Here is a 19,798-nt window from a genome sequence, read left to right as displayed (position 1 = left end):
GAAAGTTTGTATTTAAAACTTTAAAAGTATAAATTTTTTTGCTTCTAATAAAATTATAAAAGTTTTAATATTATTTGAGTAATGTTTCTAATTTTAATAAATTTTTTTTAATTATAACAGTTGGGACCCAGTTTCCAATTCGGTATCGATTCGTTACCGGTCCGGGATGGGTACACTGATTTTTTTTCCGGAATTACCGGTTCCGGTTCGGTTCCGGCCTGTGGTGCCCGGCTCCGTTCCGGTTCCGGTCCGTCCTGGTCCGGTAGTCCCGGTTCCGGTCCCGTTGCCAGCCATCGGAGCATGGCTATCCAGTACGGTTCTCTATTGAAAACAACGTCACAAGAGCTCTTATGCTCTAATTTCTAAGGGAACCTCAGACTCCTTATGTATCCATTCGGAATGCCGACTGTTGACTGAAAGGATCTCAATTTCTCGTTTGTTAGTAGAGAAGATTAGTCTAACAACAAGAAAATCATTTCCAGTATCTGCCGTACCTACTGAGATCAGCTGTCTATTTTGAACATCCTCGTTGAAGGATTCCAAAGGGTTATCATGTCACCCAAGGGGGCGACAAAGACATATTATGCGGCAACCATCTCCATCTCAAATAGATGGTTAGAAAAGGGACTCACAGGTTGAACTACTTCTCTAGAAGTGTTTATTAAGGAAAAAACAGAGGAAGTATCGTTTACCTTCTTCTTTTGGATGAGTGTAAGAACAGCAGAATTGTTAATGTGGGCAGCAAGATTTCCCCTAAAGACACATACAGAACGAAATCTGCAAATGCTCCTAATCGGAAGCCTGCAGAAGATTTGCCTTATTATATCATAAGGCACTGCCATGTTGATTTCTTTGAAAGAAGGTGGAAGGGTTGAAGGTTGAAATGTTGATTTCTTGAAAGAAGGTTGGAAGGGTTGAAGGTTGAAGGTGAGTTCTTGAAGCAGAATTATTGAAAGGTAAGAGACGAAGTTTTATGAATAATTGAAAGGGGATTTAAAGATACAAGATATTTATAAGGATTTGGGCTTTCAGCTAAATAAAATAAAAATAAATAAATAAATAAAATTATTTTATTTTAAATAATAATTTTATTTTTAAAATATAAAAATTAAGGTGCTAAGTAAATTTACGAGTTATATTTTTGTTTGAAAGAATTATTGAAAGCCACCGCGTGACATCAAGACGAAGGAAGGGACTCGTACTTGTCCCAAAAGGGCCAACTCAACTCTTGTCTACGGAGGGAGAGAGAGAGAGAGAGAGAAAAAGGGTATAAAGGAAGTGTTTGAGGTAAGAATCCAGGGGCGGATCTGCAGCAAATTCAAAGAAAAAGATACCATCGAGGCTGCGGAAAGAGAAAAAAGTAGGGGAATTAGGAATATCGTTTTCGATACCATTTCATTTTCTTTTTTTTTAGTTCATCAAGACTTATTGTATGTGTTTGGGTACACAAATATATATAAGCTTATCATCATATTGTGTGTCCACATTTTTTTCTCTGTATTAGAGGAAAAAGGGGTAAGAGAGTTGGAGGTGGCGGATGGTTTTGTAAAAGATAAAGAAAAGGAGTGAGAAGAACATGATTAAGTTGAGAGAAGGGACTTGTTATCCTAAGGCTTTAATGGGAGTGAATGTGGGTCTTGCTTCTGTCGATGCCCTTATTGCAGTTCTTGCTTTTGCTCAGGTACTCTTCTTTCTTTCCACCCCTGTTCTTGATGGTTCCAGTGGGTGTTATATATGTGGGGTTTCTGCTAAAAATTCTGTCTTGATTCTTGCAATTGTTGTGTTGGGTGTTCGTTTCTTGTTCCCAATTTGGGATTTTGGGAATGCATTCCAATTGGGATTTTTGAAGGGTTTTAATGGATTCTGAATGATGGATGGACATTGGAAAGGTGCTGTTTCGGCTAGGTTTGTGCTATTGATTGAAAAATTGAGTCCTTTTGCTAAATTTTCTTTGTGTGGCTCATTACTTCCTGGTTTCTCTGTTGTCAATTCCGTTAATATGCTTGAATTCGAAGGAATGGAAGTTCAATTGCCTCAATGGGGTTAAGTTTTTTACTTTCTAATTTATCATGGGTTTCTACATACGCACTTTCTTGAGACAGTTTTCCGCCATTGTCATGCTTCGTTTAGTATAATAAGTAGTATATATCTTTGAAGAGTTCTGCTGAATTGACTAATTTGAAATTGCAAAGATTTGGTGTCAAAGAGACCAAATGTAATCTTGTTCCGAATTTGGATTTTCTGAAGCAGAAAGCTTATTTTTTCATGGGGACTTACTTGGCCATAGACCACTTGCATAGCGATTTTTACTATAATTTATCTTCGTCTTCGCTGGGATGAGTAGGATTGCAGCTTTTTGTGGACCAAATTGTGATCAGTTTTGCATATAGTGCTTTCAGCACATCTAGGGAGTTGTCGAGAAGTGATTCTCACTGTTTGGAGCGACTTTACCAGTATTATGGCATTTATGGCCAATATAATTCCCCATGTAGATTGCATTAACTATATGATTGTTTTCTCCACATTCAATAGATTTTACTGTATTTGGTGAAAATAGTTGGTGCTATTGCTACAATACCATCTAAGATACTAGCTAAATTTAGAACTTCTGAATCTCTGGTATTCATATACCCGCTCTGCATTTGTTTAGGTGAACATGATTTTTGATGTCTGTGGGAATGGGCTAAAATTGAGATTGTTCTTGAAGCAGACCACTGGGATTCAACCATGTGTTGTTTTTCTGTTAATGCTTATCAAATACCATAGTAGTCCCATGCTTGCATTACATTTGGTTTAAAATGGAACAAAACAATTGTATCTGAAATTATATTGTTAAATCGAAGAATCAAGGAGATTGTGGATACTAATTCCATTCATGACAAAGAGATCTTATATCTCAAATTTGGATCAGAGATACGTGTAAAACTCTTCTTTCTCATTTGAGAGTGCAAGATATCATTACAAAGAATAGTTTGAAAGCTTTTTGGAAAGTAGCCGACTTTTAAGAGCTAATGGCTCTTGTTTAAGGAAGGAGAGTACCTTGCTTTTCCTTTTGAGATATCCGGTACCCTTACAGAATTTGGTGATCCTTTTGTTTTCTCTCTCCAATTACAGTTAAAGCAAAAACTTGGTACTTTTGGATAACATTTAATTGCAAGCTAAAATGGTATAAGCATAACTCAGGGAATGGATTTTTTTCCCGATCCATGTTGTTGCCAATGAATTGCAAACTGAATCTCCAAATATCTTCCTTATCCCTCTTCCTTCAGGCATGACCTCTTTGAAGGTTAACTGACATACCCCACTTCATATCCCAAGATCACGGTGGATGATGGTTAACTGCAGTGAGGAAGCATTCCCTTTTTCTAATTATTTTTAAAAAGGTCTACTTCTTAAGAAGAAAAAGACATTGCAGACTGTATCAAAATATTTCATCACTGCTTGGTGCGGCTTTCTTCTGCGACTTAGGTTGCAACTTTCTCCAGCTACTTCTTCTTCTTATTATTATTATTATCATGCTGCTATGTTCTTCTTTGCTGCTGCGTTTTTTTTTCTCTTCTCTTGTTTCGGTCTTCTTCAGCTTTTATATTCTTTATTTGTTTCTCTTTTTTTTTCCTTCACTTTGTTAATTTATTTGAATTTTGTTTATTTATTTGTCTTCTTCTCTCTTTTTTCTTTCATGTGCTGCGTATTCTTCTTCTGTGTAATTTTAATTATTCTATTTCTATTTTCTCCTCATCTTCGTTTTATTCTCTTCTTTTTCAGTAGCTTTTTTTGAGTTACAGTTGTTTTTTAATTTTTTGTTCTCTTAACAGCAATTTCAAATGGCATCATCTGAGCAAAATAGAGAGCCATCAATTTTTTAAATGGCATCATCCATTTATGTTTTGTTTTTTATTTTGCTTGTCGTATCAAGGATTTTTGGCTATCAACTTTCTAGTTTTTAAATTGAAAGATTTGCTTCTATATATTATTTCTGTTGATTTCTTTTTTTATTTAGTTATTTTACTCATGCGTGCTAGGTTTATTTTATATTTGAAATTGTGCTTCACTTCAATGAAGAGAGCACTTGGCTTCTCGCTTCTAGTGAAGCGAGCCTAGTTGCTTTTTTTGCGCTTCATGCTCTCAAAAACACTGCTTCCCAGCAAACTACTCTATAATTAGTCCAAGGGGAGGGCTAGATTGGTTTTCTTCTACAAGTATAAGTGTTTGTCTTCTCCTCATGTATCTTGATTGGTTCAAGATGGAAATCCTTAAGAGTCCCTTGATTATTTGTCCCACTTGAGTAAAGAAATTGTTTCTTCGGCTTGGTAACTCTTAAAGGAGGTGTTTGACACATGAAAATTTTATTAGAAGGGACTTCTCCCTCAGCAGAAGATGTTACCTATGCCTTGTTTTTGCATTGCCCAGTTGCAGCCGATATATGGAGTATATTCCTGTCCATTTGTCATTCAATGAGTTATGCCTCATAGCATAAAAGCACATACATAAGTGGGGACAATAGAATGTAAGGAAACAATTAAAAAGCTCTGACAGACTGTTCCAGCTTCTATTTTATTTTTTGGTGCCTATGGCTGGAAAGAAATAGCAGAATATGCTTTTCAAGGAATCTCTTCTCCTATTCATGCTTTGAAGTATAGATGTCTTAGAAACATTTTTTTCTGGAGTAACCATCATATTCTAAATAATTTTGATCAGCTTTTAGACTTTGTTAGCTCCTTAGGCGGCATATAGGAAGACCACTGTTTAATTTAGGTGCTTGCTTAATATGACTAGTTGCTAAGATTGAGAACCAGAGAGGCCGTGGGGAGGGGGGGGGTGGTTGTGTGAGAGTGAGAGTTTGATATTGTCAATGAATTATCAGCATTCAACTACAATCTAGAACCTTTGTGAAGATGAGGAATGAATCGAGCAGAGTACTTTTTGACACCAACTGGGTGGTTTTTAAAGAAATTATTTGACCAACTGAAAAAGAGAAAACCTTAATCTAGCTTAATTCTAACCTTGGCATACTGAAGCAATCTAATGGCTGCAAACCAGTTTGGTGCTTCTTTTTAGGTTGCTGCTTGTGCCTTTTGTGGTTGCATAATGTTGGTGCAACTCTATCAGAGTATATTCTTGTGCTGTTAATGACTCTCACATCTGCAGTGTGGTAGTGATTATTTCTGGCTAAATAGATTGTGTCGTCATATTTTTGTACAACTAAAGTTGCTTATCTATTTTTCCAGTTAATGAGAATTCACTCTCGGAATACACACAATGGCTGGACTCGTCAGAAAGTAAGCATTTCATCCTCAATTCTCTGGCTGATTTTATTGGTACCCGAGCTGGATGAAATCATTCTATCCTCCTACTTCAAGTTAAAGTACCTTCCCAAGGTCTAAGTAATTATTGAACAATGTGAAAACAGGCCAATTTGCCACTGACACTTTTTGTCTAGTTCCAATTATGAATAGCAAATATACTAATGAAGCATGTTGCTAGATGCTTATATGCAAATGATTTTTCCTTTGATACCGAAAGTTACTCGGATTTGGGTGTGGTTAATTCTCTTTGGGAATTGCACCCCAGGGTGTGGCCTAACTGTCAATGAAGATGAAAACCATGGAACATAGTAGAGACAAAGACTCCTAAGTGAGTTCTTCCCATTTGCCTAAGCCTCGGCTGGTAAAGTTACCCTGTATTTGTGTTGGTGTGAGGTAGTTGAAGTGCTTGCAAGCTGGCCTAAACACCACAATTACAATAATAATAATTTCTTCGGCAACTAAGACTTAATTATGCATGTTCAGGGGTGTAATCGTTTGTATCTTTACATTTACCATAAGTGATAAGGATAAAATCATGGAGGAGGTGTGCGTATAGGGAGTATAGTATGAGTACATGGCTGGTTATGTGAGCTCTATTACTGTTGGTACTTGGTATAATGTATTCTTTGCATATTTATCAGAAACACTTCTCTCATCTGTTTTCCTTCTAGCCGAGCTGCTAACTTATGTTGCTGGTTTACCTATTAAGAGTGTAGAAGAGAGGAGAATGTGAAAAGTCCAAGAACCCATGTTGATGATAGTCAACTGAATACTCTTGTCTAAACCATTAGTTTTATAATGTTCAATACTTGCGTGCCTAGCATTCACGGTTCAGGTGACATATCATAGCTTTTTAATAGGAAAATATTAGATAATTCAGGTGACAGAACAGTGGTCTTCAGAAGCCAAAATATACTTGAAATGCCTTTACAGTTCTAGTATTAAGTTAGTTCTTTCTCACTATTGCCATAGTAATGAGTAATGATCCTTTCCCTCCATTTCTACAACTTGATAACTATTACCTAAAGTTTTATTTTTGATAACCATTGCCTAAATTACTGTTGATCATGTAGGTTTTCAAAATTTTAGTATTCATACCAGGTTAGTCTCCAGTATTTTCCATGTGTTGTACTCTCTCAATGTATCTCTTTTTCCCTCTCAGTCCTCTGATGAGTACAAATCCGAACTTCAGGATATTAAACCCAGCCTAATCACTTTGCCATTATGGTATTAGTGGTTCATTTATGCTCACATCTAAATTCTTTGGTGTTAGAGATGAGGGGTGTCTATGCTCAGTTCTTGGTGCAAGATCAATCTATTGATGATCCCTAGGACGATGGAGGTTTTAGGAGTGTGATAATGGTGATATTGAGCTCTGTAACAGTCAGGGTCATAGTAGTGATCGTCTTGTGGAGTTAACCGGTAAATGCTGGGCCACTACTACTTTCTACCATGTTAACTTACAGCCAAGTTGTACAATGTGCAGTGCAGATTGGGTTGGATATTCTGGTGATGTTACTTCTTCAAAAGAACACAAATGCATCTTTGAATAGCTGGTATTAGTGAACATTGAGGAGTCTCGTTCTGCATGAAATGGTCCAAGTATGGTGCATACAAGATGCTTCTTCCCCTCATTTGAAGGCACTACCAAAAAACCAGAATCAGTTTACCTCTTGTTCTTCTAATACCTGACTATGAAGTGGGGAATGCTTGATATACCTATCGAAAAAGGGAACTGGGCTAAACTTGATAATATCTACGTAGACTAGCTCCGTGTAATAACAAGTAAAAGACTTCATCAACTCAGAGGTAGCACTACATCTCTTGGAGGATATACACATATATTAGAATTTGGAAATATATTGCCTTAATTAGTTTAGTTTACTGATATGAAGTAACAGTCATCAAGTAGATTCAATGATTCTTATTCCTTCTGTCCTGGTTAGCCTTAATAAAATTCTTTAGTACATTCAATGAGGCTTCCTTCTTATTTCACTTATGTGCTAGTTACAAATCATGCTTACTGGACGTCACTATGAAATTGCAGGTATTTCACTTAATGATTGGATCTTCAAATTTGGGTAAGCATCTTATTTTCTCTGTATTATCGTCGTTCTATCTACGGATTATTTTTCCCTAAGATCTCCCCAGGAGCTCTTATCAAAAGAAAATAGTTGCACTTTTTACTCATAATATTGGGTTTCTTAAGCCAATTGTTGATGCATATTTTGTTTTGAATGCACATGGGAGAGATCAAATAATGCTGAAGCACAAAATGATAAGCAATTTTAAGAGTCAATGCAATGATGTGACTTAAAAGTTCTTAGATTATATTTTGCAAAATATGAAGTTGCGCACGACTAGGTAATATGCCACTTTTCTTTTATCATTTTATGGGAATACAAGCTTCCTGCAAACTTTTCGTCTGTATGGGGTAATTGAGTTTCTTATACATAGAGAACTAGCAAATATTCTTGATATTTGTTCCTTGTGTAGCTTCTCACTAACATTAGACTCAATGGTGGAAGTGTTGAAAAGCGACGTGTTATGCTTTAATTAAATGTAATTAAAATGTGGGTTCTTCTGAAAAATGTGCTAATACGAAATAAGAAGTATTTTAATCTAGTGCAATCTATAAAATAGAAGAAAGAAATATGTATCCAGCGCCAGAAAACATAATTATGAACAAAAACAACAAACTCAGATAAATGAGTTGGTAGATACACAACTAGATGAAATATTTAGAGGTAAGATGATGTAAATCAAGTTCAAAGATCATGCTACCTTTCTAATTCAGATGCAAATTTGCTGCTTTAAGTTTCTAATTCAGGTTTAGCAACTTCTTCTGCTGCACTGCATTTCTAACTTCTATTCCTAATAGTATGTTACGTTCTTTGTAACAAAGTAATAATATTAACATATTGCCAATTTGCTTACAACGTGTTGAAGATATTCCGTACTACACCTCTTTCCAGTGATGTATATAGATCTTTCTATGGGTACTACAATTTCTTAGTTCTCTTTATGTAATTATTGGCTCGGAGTTTCAGCGCTGCTTATCTTTTATGTGATTGTTCATTATTCCGGTGACACCGGCAAATATTTACTGATCCTAGGATTGTCAAATGGGCGAGTTGGGCTGAATTTGAGAATATCAAAATGGGTTGAGTAAATAAATAGCGGCGGGTCATTGACCTGATTAAATGTTAGTTGGGCTAAAGTGGGGTGGGCTGAGATGAGCTATAAACCAGGTCATAACCCAACCCACCCAATTCCTACTAAGTTTTAAATTCAAAGTTTGTTTTCTTATAATTTGCTTGAGTACCTAATAAATTTTTTCCCTTATATTGTGACTATATAAAACATATCAAATAAAAAATGTCTTTTTAAGTATATTTAGACAAAGTTTCTCATGAGTCATGCAGGCTGCGTATCAGCCCAGTTTTAAAATGGGTTGAACTAAGCGGGTCAAAGTGATCCCACTTAATAAAATAAGCGGGTTATTAACCCGTCCAAATCTAAACAGGCTGGATAGTTACCTATTTCAAAAAAAATAATCTAAACAGGCTGGCTGGGTTATGATTTTATGGGATGATTTTCTAGTATCTTGTTTTCAAAGTAAACAAGCTCAGTTATTTTACCTCATTGAGTTTGAGATGACGTGTTAAAGTGAAGAGTATGATTAAAACTATTCCGAACCAGAGGTGATCAAGAACGAAATTGTAAGCTTTTACCAGAAACTCTACAAGGAATCAGAACAATGGAGGCCACATTTTAATCTCCAAGGGAGTGAAAGCATCAGTGTGGAGGAAAAAGAGTGGCTACAAAGACAATTTGAGGAAGATGAAGTCCTTGAGACACTCAAGTTGTGTTCCGTGACAAGGCCCTAGGCCCGAATGGTTTCCCGATGAGTTTTTATCAAAGCTTCTGGGAAATGCTTAAGGAAGACATACTAAGCACCTTGAGGCAATTTCATGATCACCAACTGTTTGAGAAGAGCCTAAATGCAACCTATGTGGCATTGATCCCCAAGAAGGTGGGAGCTGTGGAACTGTGAGATTTCAGACCTATAAGCTTGATAGGTGGAATATACAAGATCATTGCCAAGATACTAGCAGAAAGGTTAAAGAAAGTGATCAGTAAGCTTGTGAATAAACACCAGATGGCCTTCATAAAAGGTAGGCAGATCATTGATGCAGCACTTATAGCAAGTGAGTGTGTGGACACCAGAGTCAAAGGAGATGATCCAGGAATTATGTGCAAGCTGGACATAGAGAAGGCTTATGATCATGTCAATTGGGGCTTCCTAATCATGATTCTAAAACAAATGGCTTTTGGGGATAAATGGCTGAAGTGGATCGATTATTGCATAAAAACTGTTAGGTTCTCCATTTTAGTGAATGGAGAACCTGTTGATTTTTTCCCATCAGAAAGGGGTCTAAGGCAGGGAGACCCACTCTCTCCTTTCATTTTCATCCTAGCCATGGAGGGCTATAATAGTATGATGAGAGTAGCTACCCAAAACAATTGGTTAAAAGGCTTCAAGGTCTGCAACTCTTCAGGAAGGGAAATGCAGATTTGTCATCTGCTTTATGCAGATGACACTATTAATTTCTGTGAAGCCAAGGCTGGACATGTTGCCTTTATAAGAATGACTTTGGTGGTTTTTGAAGCAGTCTCGGGTTTATCAGTAAATTGGAGGAAAAGCAGCATCTTTCCAATTAAAGAAGTCCCTCAACTTCAGAGCCTAGCAAGGATATTGGGGTGTAAAGTAGAACATCTTTCCACTACTTACTTGGGCATGCCATTGGGACATAATCATAAGGAGCTAGAAATTTGGGACGGCATAATTGAAAAGACAGAGAAGAAATTGGCCAATTGGAAAGCTCAGTATATCTCTTTGGGAGGGAGAGTCACTTTAATAAACTCTGTGTTGGACTCTCTTCCAACTTATGTTATGTCTTTATTCCCTATGCCTGCCAAAGTGGAAGAAAAACTTGACAAACTGAGAAGAGATTTCTTGTGGAAAGGGAATAAAGAAGGGAAGGGTTTGCATTTAGTCAAATGGCAAACTGCACAGTTACATAAAAATCTGGTGGACTTGGAATCAGAAACTTGGGGTTGCAGAATAGATGTCTCTTGTCAAAATGGCTATGGAGGTTCAACACTGAGGAAGAAGCACTGTGGACTGTGGAGGGAGGTGATAGTCAACAAGTACGGGTTGAATGGAAATTGGGTCTCCAACTCTGTGAATAGCACTTATGGGGTGTCAGCTTGGAGAACAATAAGAAATTTGTGGCCTGATCTAAGTAGAAACATAGTCTACAAGGTGGGAAATGGGACGAAAATCCTATTCTGGAAAGAGAACTGGAATGGAAATGAGGCACTGATGGTCTTATTTCCTGACTTATTTTCCTTGTGTACCAATCCGGAAGAAACAGTGGCTGAGGTATGGTCTATTCATGGATGGAATATCGTGTTTAGAAGACATTTAAATGACTGGGAGATTGGGAGAGTGGCTGAGCTATTACTTGTTCTCAATGGTTTCAATGGGTTATCAGCAGAAAAAGATTCTATCATATGGAAACACTCTAGAGATGGAAGCCTTTCTGTTAGCAAGCTGTATATTAAGGAGGTGAAGGAGCATCCAGGTGGTAAGCTTGGCCCCTGGAAGCAGATTTGGAGGAACAAGGTGCCAACCAAGGTAAAGTGTTTCTCCTGGTTGGTTGCCAGAAGAGCATGCTCCACTCATGAGAAATTGAAAAGGAGGGGTTTCTATATTGCTTCTTGGTGCTCTCTCTGTAATGAGACTGAGGAAACCAACAACCATTTGTTCCTCCATTGCAAAGTGACAACACAATTGTGGAACCTTTTTTTGGGACTAACACATACAGAATGGATTATGCCTGAGCATACAACAAATCTACTTAGTTGTTGGATCAGCAGAGGGGGGAGAAAACCTAATAAAAAGTGGTGGAGTATAATACTATCATGCATTTGGTGGTGTATTTGGAAAGAAAGAAATAGCAGATGCTATGATAACAAAGCTAATTCAATAGAGAAAGTCAAATGGAACTGCTTGACTACTTTTTATTTTTGGTGTATAGAGGAAGGGATAGAAGAAGTTGCACAAATTTTGGATTTTATAGGCACTTTGTAATCTATTAGCCTTTTTGTTTTTTCTCTTGTTGGAAACCAAGTTTTGGAGGTCTCCAGCATATCCTTAATGCTGATGAATACAACATTATCTTTATCAAAAAAAAGTTTAATCAGAAAGTTGATTTATGTTTTTTAGTTTTCTCTGTAGGTTTCTGTAAAAGGTGTTTTCCTGTAGCAATTGTTTTTCTCTTTAGTAGTTATTAGCAATAAGGAGGTTATTCCTCCACTTTCTCATTTCAGTTGTAGTAGGAAGTTATTTCCTTGTTGTTAGGTGGGTGGTTAATCCACCAATGTTGTATTTAAGTTATTTTAATTCAATGGAAAGGAAAGCAGAAAATTATTCAAGTCTTTGAGTACTTTAAACTCAAGAGATTGCAGGTTCTCTCTTAACGAACCAGCACCATAGGTCGTAGGAAGAAAACATTTGATTTCACACGACAACGTCCCATAACCTGATCCATATCAGGGGACCATAACAATTCTTCAATTGTATCACTGGTATTGTTTCTTTTACTTGGGTTATCTTCACTATTTTTGTTTTTAGTACTTCTCTTTTCTACAGTATTTTCACAATAGCTTTTACTCTTGTATTTGTCAAAACCTGTTTTTGAAAATGTTTTTCTGGATCCGAGGGTTTTTCGGAAACCTCTCTACGAGGTTGGGGTAAGGTTTGTGTACACCCCAACCTTCCCAGACCCCACTTGTGGAATCGCACACTAGGTATGTCGTTGTAGAAGATCTAGCTTCTCGTTTGGTAGAAATTAAGGGCACGAAGAGTATAAGCTAATTTGGACATGAAACTTTGAAAAACCACCTGTGCAGCACGTGTACACAGTTATCTTTAATACTTACCTTTATCTTTTATTTTTTGCTTTCTGTGCATTTCATAATGATAAAGTAAGTTACTTTCCAGCAAGTAATCTGTTAGAATTTAGTTGCTAGTATGAATCAGTCATTAACTTTATTCTCCTGCAGGTTATTTCCTTTATTTTTTGTTGACAATTGTTGCCGCATGTAAGGGTTGGATTTTCTGGTCGCACTCCTGTGGCTTTGTCGTTATGGGTATGTGCAAACCCACCGTGTTCTTTTTCAACTGAGGCTATTTTAACTAGGACTAATGAAAAACTATTTTGCAGCTTTCCCCAAAATTCTTTTCCTTGCTGCATTTCTTCTTCTCCTTTCTTTCTGGTAAGTTCGCCTTCTGTTTTCTGTATACTTGGACGTGTGAAAATTATTGTTGTGTATTTAACTATTTGCCTTCCTTTTATAATTCTAAATTTGAGGAAAAGAAACTACTTTATGAGGGAAATTCAGTATCGTGAACTTCCCATTTTTTCTCCAGAGTCCATCTTCATTCCAGAAAATAATCTTGGGCAGAGAAGCAGTACATGTTACTTAAATCAGTAAGCTGCCAAAATCAGCAGTTTGCAAGACACTGCTACTGAACTTTAGAATGTGGTTGACCAAATAATGATCCTCTTTTGGTGAATAGCAGTTATTAGCTAAGTTGCGCGGACTCTTCACTTTCAATGCCACACCCGTGTCAGATTCTCCAAAAATCCACTACTTTTGGATAATCCTACATGCACCAGTTGTCATTTTGAAGAGTCTGAGCAACATAGGTTACGTGAGCCTAGTGCTATTCATAGATTATAGATTCTTCTGCTCTACACCAACAAAGTTGTCACTTGTCATGTATCTCTTTTTTTAATAGCCGATCAGTGGTGCACCATTCAGTGCTTGGTGGATAATGGGCACACTCCTTTATACTTTCTCCACTTAACAACAACAACAACAAACCTTGTGTGATCCCACAAGTGGGGTTTGGGGAGGGTGGGGTATACACAAACCTTACCCTACCTTTGTGGGGTAGAGAAGTTGTTTTCGATAGACTCTCGGCTCAAAAATGGGAAAAAGAGTGTTTTACAAAACAGGTTTGAAAAATACAAGAGTAAAAAGAACTATGATGAAACTATGAAAGAAAAGAAATCGACAACAAAATAGAAAAGATAAGCGAAGTAAAAGAAACAACAGTAGTTCTAAATTTTAAAGAAAAAGGTAATGATACAACAAGAATTATAGTACTAATAAGTAGAAGGAGAAAATAAGGAACTTCTCCACTTAAATACCAGTTCTTTATTTGCAGTGGAATATATACCCGTGACATGCGCCTAATCCACATATCACGACATCACACACTATGTTCTCACCTTTAGACCAAAACCTTGGTGGCCAAAGTTGTCGTGCATCTTATATCCTTTTGCACTTGAATCTACAAAAAAACTACTATACAAGAACCTCTGAAATAAAAGGAAATGTGCAACATACCTTTATTCTATAGAATGAGGAAATAATTAAAATAGAAAGGAATCGTGGTACAGGGGTCCAAGCCATGAACTCTATCTTCATGCAGAAATTAAATATTGATGAAGTCTAAAATCCTTTTCTGTAAATGAATTCAGGGTTGATCTTTGTCATCAGTCAAATGATGAAGAAGATGAAGATGATGTATATAGCCCTCGAGAAGCTTTGTTGGAGAAGAACAAGCCAAATTCAAATGCTGATAGTCGCCGAAGATGCTGTTCTTTTCGTGCTGTCAAAGTGGGAAGCCGCCAAAAAGTAGTGGTTCTGGTAAAGTTTATGAAGTATGCGCATATAATGTTTAAAAGGCAAAATTGTGATTCACTTAGCAGCTCAGTTCACAGGCCTTAAATGCAACTGGCCAACCATGTGGTGAAAAGTTTTGCGATAACAACCAAATAAGTGGGGCTAGGCCCACCTTTATGCTTTGTGTTATCTGCCTTTTGTGACTCCAAATATCTTCTTCTTAGTATTTGAGTATAAATTTATGTTACTGCTAACTTATAAGAACAATGTGTTTTTGTTCTATAATTTAGTATGTCGTGATGAACTATATTAAAATAAACACATCTTATTATCACTTGGTACTTAATTATTTCTGTTTATCTTGTGCTTATGAATTATATCAAATTTGAGTGTTTTTTTTAAAAATTATTGCTTTCTAAAATTCTTTCAAAAATTTTGTGCGGCATATGTCTGCTTTGTGGCAAAATCCCTACTCTACAAATCCCCCTGCTGTGCCCCCACTTTTAAGACATTGTGTGTATGTTCTACATAAAAAATGACACATTGTAACTCACTGTATTTCTCTTTTTCCATTTCGGTTCTTAATTCATGTATTTGCTTTTTGACCAGGTTACCCTGTTAGTTTTTCTGTTAATGTTGGTAGCTGCTGTACTAATATGGATTGGGAGGGGAAGGAACCCTATTGATTCATCTGTTGTGGCTCGGGTATGGACTAAGGCTCTTTGATTACCAGTATCTATTTATTTGTTGTTCTCGCATATTCTGTAACCTATTTGATATAGTAGTTGTTGGTTCTCTGTATAGATTACTTCCAGCCTCACATATTTATTTTTAGCTGCAACCAGATTTTATAACACAATCTATTTGATTGTATTTTTTTTTTTTATAAGCTAAGTGGTATTAATAACAGCATCAAGAAGATGCAAAATTTACAAGATATGGCATTTGAGCTTACAAAAAAATCTCTGGCTAACTATACAAACTATCTAACCAGAGCTAATGAGTTAGTAAAATCCTGAAGTTGTTCTACATTAACAACAGGATACAAGTTGGACCAACTAAACAAATTTTCAATGCACCTAGTCTTCAAAATGCCTAAAGCAGTTGACTCTCCATCAAAACATCTCTTGTTCCTCCCTAACCAAATACACCAAAAAAATACAAGCAGGTATCATAATCCAGATCTTCTTGATGGCTTTGTCAACTTTCCATAGACTCCAACTCTCATATGCATCCTTAGCAGTGAGGGGTGTGGTCCAATTGATGCCAGAGAGACAAAAAAACATGCTCCATAATTCTGAGGCCACCTCACAATGAAGAAGAAGGTGTCTGGGGGTTTCAGCCTCTTTTTTGCACATATAGCATCTGTTTGGGAACTGGATTTTTCTTTTCTTTATGTTGTCTTGGGTGAGACATGCCTCATATAGAGCTATCCAGGTAAAAAAAACTACCTTAGGTGGTAGCTTGGGCCTCCAAGTGAGTTTCCAGGGCCAGTTAGCTATCACGGGGTTTCTAGAGCACAACTGTTGATACCCTTCCTTGACTGTATAAACTCCTTTCTAGTGTCCCCATTTGAGCTTATCAGCTGCCTGGAGATTAATGTGACAATGTTGTAGTCTAGCAAAAAGGTCTACCAGATCATTCACTTCCCAATCGTGCATATTCCTTCTAAATCTCAGATCCCAATTGATCCCTTCTCTATTAGCAGCAATAACAGAATTGGGATCTTGAGCAATTCTAAACAGATCTGTGAAATCCTCCTGAAGAGTGGTATTTTTTTTGAATCAATAGAGAAGGGATCTGAGATTTAGAAGATATGCACGATTGGGAAGTGAATGATCCATTTGTCTGTCCAAAATTTTTTAGGAGTAAACCATTGCCCAATTCAAAGTAAGCGTTCTGATCAAATGTATCCCACAACATACTAATACTCCTCCACAGTCCCACTCCGTAAGGAAGTGTAGTAACATTTGAGCACCATTGATTCAGCCTTCCATGCTTAGCTATGATGACCTCTTTCCAGAGCCCTGTGTCTTCCAAGTTGTATCTCCAAAGCCACTTCATCATCATACTTTTGTTGTGGGCTGCAAGGTTCTTAATGCCAAGACCTCCTTGGTATTTTGGTTGTGTGACCTTCTCCCATTCGATGAGATGAAATTTGTGTTTCTCCCTGTTGCCTTTCCAGAGGTGGCATTGGGAGCAAGGCCATGTAATAAGTGGGTAAACTGTCTAGAACACTATTGATAAGTGTTACTTGATTGTTGTTTTCACATATTCTTTCTTTAATCCATTTGATTTAGCAGTTGTTGGTTCTCTTTATAGATTACTTTGAGCCGCACATATTCATTTTTAGCTGCAGTTAGATTTTATTACACAAATAAGTATATACCTTCGACTTGGAGCCAAACTGTTTCTTAGTATTTACTGAGAGGAGCATCTCGTTGAAAGAGAGGATGTGTTCCCCTGTGAGTAAGGGTAGTTCTTGTAAAATGCTTTTCATGCTTAAATGAATTAGCATGGTATTTTTAATTTGCTTACAATTCTGGTCTTTGGTGTTTAAATTATTGTTGGGGGAATATAAATTTAGACTGTTTCATGGTGATTTTTTTCTTTGCCACCTTCTCCCCACCTTCCTCTTGATAATTGATGAAGTGCAGTTTCATCCAGGTGTATGTAGATCTCTTTGCCTTAGCAGTTCTTTTGCTGGGAGTGGCATTGGCATGCTATGGTTAGTATCTCATACACTGGTATTATTTATCCTGCTTCCACATTAATGTGGTCCCAGAAAATTGTTGTCCTGCCATTTTCAGTAATAAAATCTTATCTATTGCTACTATGCACCATAAATCTTTACATGGGCACTTCAGTACTTGTGTAATAACTAACGTCTTGATCCACCATTTCTTCACAGAATCAGCTGATATAAAAGATTTGAGTTATTTTATTTAACAATAAGGAGTGATTTACAAATGTTCAAGAGTTCTCTCTCCCTCCTCTGTGTGTGTGTCCCCAGAGGTGGGTCAGGGGGGTGGAGAAGTGATTTCAGAAATAGTTTAAACAATAAGATATGCATGGTTGATAGTTTTAGGGGGGTGAATCTACTGTCTCCCCAGAAAGACAAATATTTCATCAGTAATATCGCGATTAGTTTTAGGGGGTGAATCTGCTGTCTCCCCAGAAAGACAAATATTTCATCAGTAATATCGCGATCGAATGAGTTGATTGTTCAACCAATTATCCATTTCTCATCGAGCTGTGCGAAATTTAAGAAACAGTTGTCGTAAAGAACTTGTTGTTTAAACTAGGTCTTTTGTGTTCTAATTATTTTATGTGAAGGTTTTCTATTTCAAAATCTGTCCTTTCTGACTATAATATCTCCGCTATGCAGGACTGGTATTGTTCTTGAAAATGAGCAAAGTGAGATCTGAAAGGGCTTCATCAGAAATGTGGAAGGTACTAACTCATCTTTCCTCGGTGCATCTCTACCATTTTCTGTATGGCAGTTGGAATCGTTATTTGCAGACTGCAGAAAACTTCTGTGTCACGTCATGTCATACTGAGATCTTTTACAGTTCTAGTTTTAAGAACTGAGCTTAAATAAGCTGCAAATTTTCTTTCTCTTCTTTTCTTCCTTGTTAAAATTTAGCTCTCATGACACAGATTGTGATAGATTATTTTATTGTGAAGTTCGGTTTTTTATTATATGTTTGTCAAATGAAGGTTGCAGGCTTGGCAGTTGTTTCTGTTCTATGTTTCACTTCAAGTGCCGCTGTCGCCGTATTCACAGATATACCCGTATGTCTTCTGCTGGTCTCATGAGATCGTCTTTTGTTTTGACTGCATAAGTTTCTAAAAGATAATGCTTTTAATGCAGCTTCTTTTTAACTGGCATGGACAGAAGATAAATGGTGTTTGTACATCTCTTCTCATGGTTTTGTATTATTTTATAGGTACCCTTTAAAACTTGTTCCTTACTGAAAGCTTGATTTGAAATTCTAGACTTGAGTGGGAACTTCTGCTTTTTGCCTGCTAATTGTTTTTACCAATTGTTGAAGCTACGAGATGCTCCTCAAGCCCACCCCTTATACCTAAGAGCTACTAACTGTAGTTAATTAGATGAAGAAGGCTGAACTAAACATGGTGGAAGGAACCAATTTAACAATCAGAGGTTGCTCTGATGATGTTATATAAGTGCATTAATATTTTTTATTTTTTTTTGAGATATATAAGTGCATTAATATCGTAAGTATTTTGAGTTGTTGTGAGATGTCTCTCTGGACGCACTCAACAGAAGTTGGGAGCTATGTTGTAAGGACTTAACATAAGAGCTGGATTGGGACATATCAGATATTTCTTTTAAAAATCGGGACATGACTGAGAGGGGATTTAGTAATGGTGCGTCAAGATATTGCTTGCCTCCCTCATAGTTCCTGCTCTTCCCCCCAGACTCCACTTGTAAGATTACATTGGTTATGTTGTTGTTGTTCTTTAGTTTAAGAAATTGCATCTATCTTCATTGTATTGGGCTATGGTATGGAGACTCCAATTACTTCTTCAACCAAGAATACAAGTAGCTTGTACGTGTTTTGTTGGGGGGATCTGATCTTACAATGCAGTTCTTTCCTACAAATTAGAGTTCTATTCACAAAGGGGGAAAACTTTCTAATACTCTGTACCTGATCAAAATATTTTCCAGGTTCTTCTATACCTTCAGCATTTGTGCTATGGGTGATGAGAGAACTACCACCTCCACTTGTCACTTTCAGTCAACAGGAGTCGAGGACAATAGCTTTTATAAGTGACAGTTCAGCGACAGTTCAGCCTCAGCGATGGACAGCTGCTGCAAGTGTGCAAAATCAGGTTACTTGCCTTCTTTTGACTCTAATGCACACCTTGTTTGTTGATTGATCTCTAGTCATGTGCATCATGATCTTGACTAGGGAATATGTAGAAAATGCAAGTTCTTTTATAAGGGCTATAAACCTATCACTGATCAAATGAAAAGGAAAAAAGTTAAAAGACAAAGCAAATAAATTATTTCTCTCCTCGCACATTACACTAGGGACGGGAAATCATGGTAGGTGAAGCTATGGGTACGAATCATTTTAGCTGTCCATTAAATTTTTCGTAAGATCCACAAACTCGCCAGAATTGCAGCTTAGCAGTTGAAAGACAACTTATACAAACATTATTTTTAACCTCACTTTAACCGAACATCAAAACCCAAAGGAGAATGTGAAAGTAGAGTGCAAAATCAATGAAGAACTCAAACTTTCTGCACTGGAGATCTTTCCACTCATTTCTTGATTTTCATTGTCTTACACTAGATGGATTCATAAACTTGTACCAATGTGTTCTAAGCATTGTGGATGCAGGTCTCAAGGGCAAGCCCCATATGATCATCGTGATGGAATTGTACATTGATTGGCTATTTTCAGCTAGAAATGAGGGACTGACAATACTAAAAATGAGAACTTCTCAGTTGAGTGGTCGGTATTGTGGTTGAGTGATCGAAGAAAGCTCAACTCAACGGAAAAAATACCCCATGCAACTATGCAAGGTGGTTGCTCAGGGTAAACATGCCTGCATAACTTGGATTCCTGTACATAGCAAACATTGTGATGAACTTTCTAAATTTTACAGATTCTTTTTGTTGATATGATGAGGTTTTAGATTTTTCTTGCCCTTCAAAACTTTTCATCTGATTATCTTACATATATGGTTGC

General features: G+C 36.9%; 1 protein-coding gene across 2 annotated transcripts; it reads left to right on the top strand.

Annotated features, from left to right (window-relative positions):
• Positions 1 to 1,257: 1,257 nt before the first annotated feature.
• Positions 1,258 to 19,772, top strand: LOC125836454 (tobamovirus multiplication protein 1). 2 transcript variants are annotated; one of them, XM_049515624.1, is made up of 13 exons: positions 1,258 to 1,681; positions 5,229 to 5,279; positions 7,354 to 7,387; positions 12,441 to 12,527; positions 12,602 to 12,653; positions 13,928 to 14,096; positions 14,682 to 14,777; positions 16,740 to 16,800; positions 17,461 to 17,525; positions 17,793 to 17,867; positions 17,947 to 18,022; positions 18,769 to 18,932; positions 19,448 to 19,772. In XM_049515624.1, exons 1-13 carry the CDS (start codon positions 1,577 to 1,579, stop codon positions 19,469 to 19,471), a joined length of 1,059 nt encoding a protein of 352 aa, XP_049371581.1. In that variant the 5' UTR covers positions 1,258 to 1,576; the 3' UTR covers positions 19,472 to 19,772. The 2 variants fall into 2 exon arrangements, with proteins under 2 accessions (XP_049371581.1, XP_049371580.1); XM_049515623.1 differs by having other exon boundaries at positions 19,434 to 19,772.
• The last annotated feature ends 26 nt before the right edge of the window (positions 19,773 to 19,798 follow it).

The sequence above is a fragment of the Solanum verrucosum genome, unplaced genomic scaffold, assembly GCF_900185275.1.
Source record: "Solanum verrucosum unplaced genomic scaffold, falcon-dt-bn FXZP01000278.1, whole genome shotgun sequence".
NCBI classification, from domain to species: domain Eukaryota; kingdom Viridiplantae; phylum Streptophyta; class Magnoliopsida; order Solanales; family Solanaceae; genus Solanum; species Solanum verrucosum.
Note: the sequence above shows the minus strand (reverse complement) of the source record. Positions and strands in the feature narration are given on the sequence as shown.

Coding starts and splice junctions, on each gene's coding strand:
- LOC125836454 (XM_049515623.1), top strand. CDS start 1,577: ATGATTAAGTTGAGAGAAGGGACTTGTTATCCTAAGGCTTTAATGGGA. Junction 14,778..16,739: donor ATTCATCTGTTGTGGCTCGG/GTATGGACTAAG, acceptor AGTTTCATCCAG/GTGTATGTAGATCTCTTTGC. Junction 17,868..17,946: donor CCGTATTCACAGATATACCC/GTATGTCTTCTG, acceptor CTTTTAATGCAG/CTTCTTTTTAACTGGCATGG.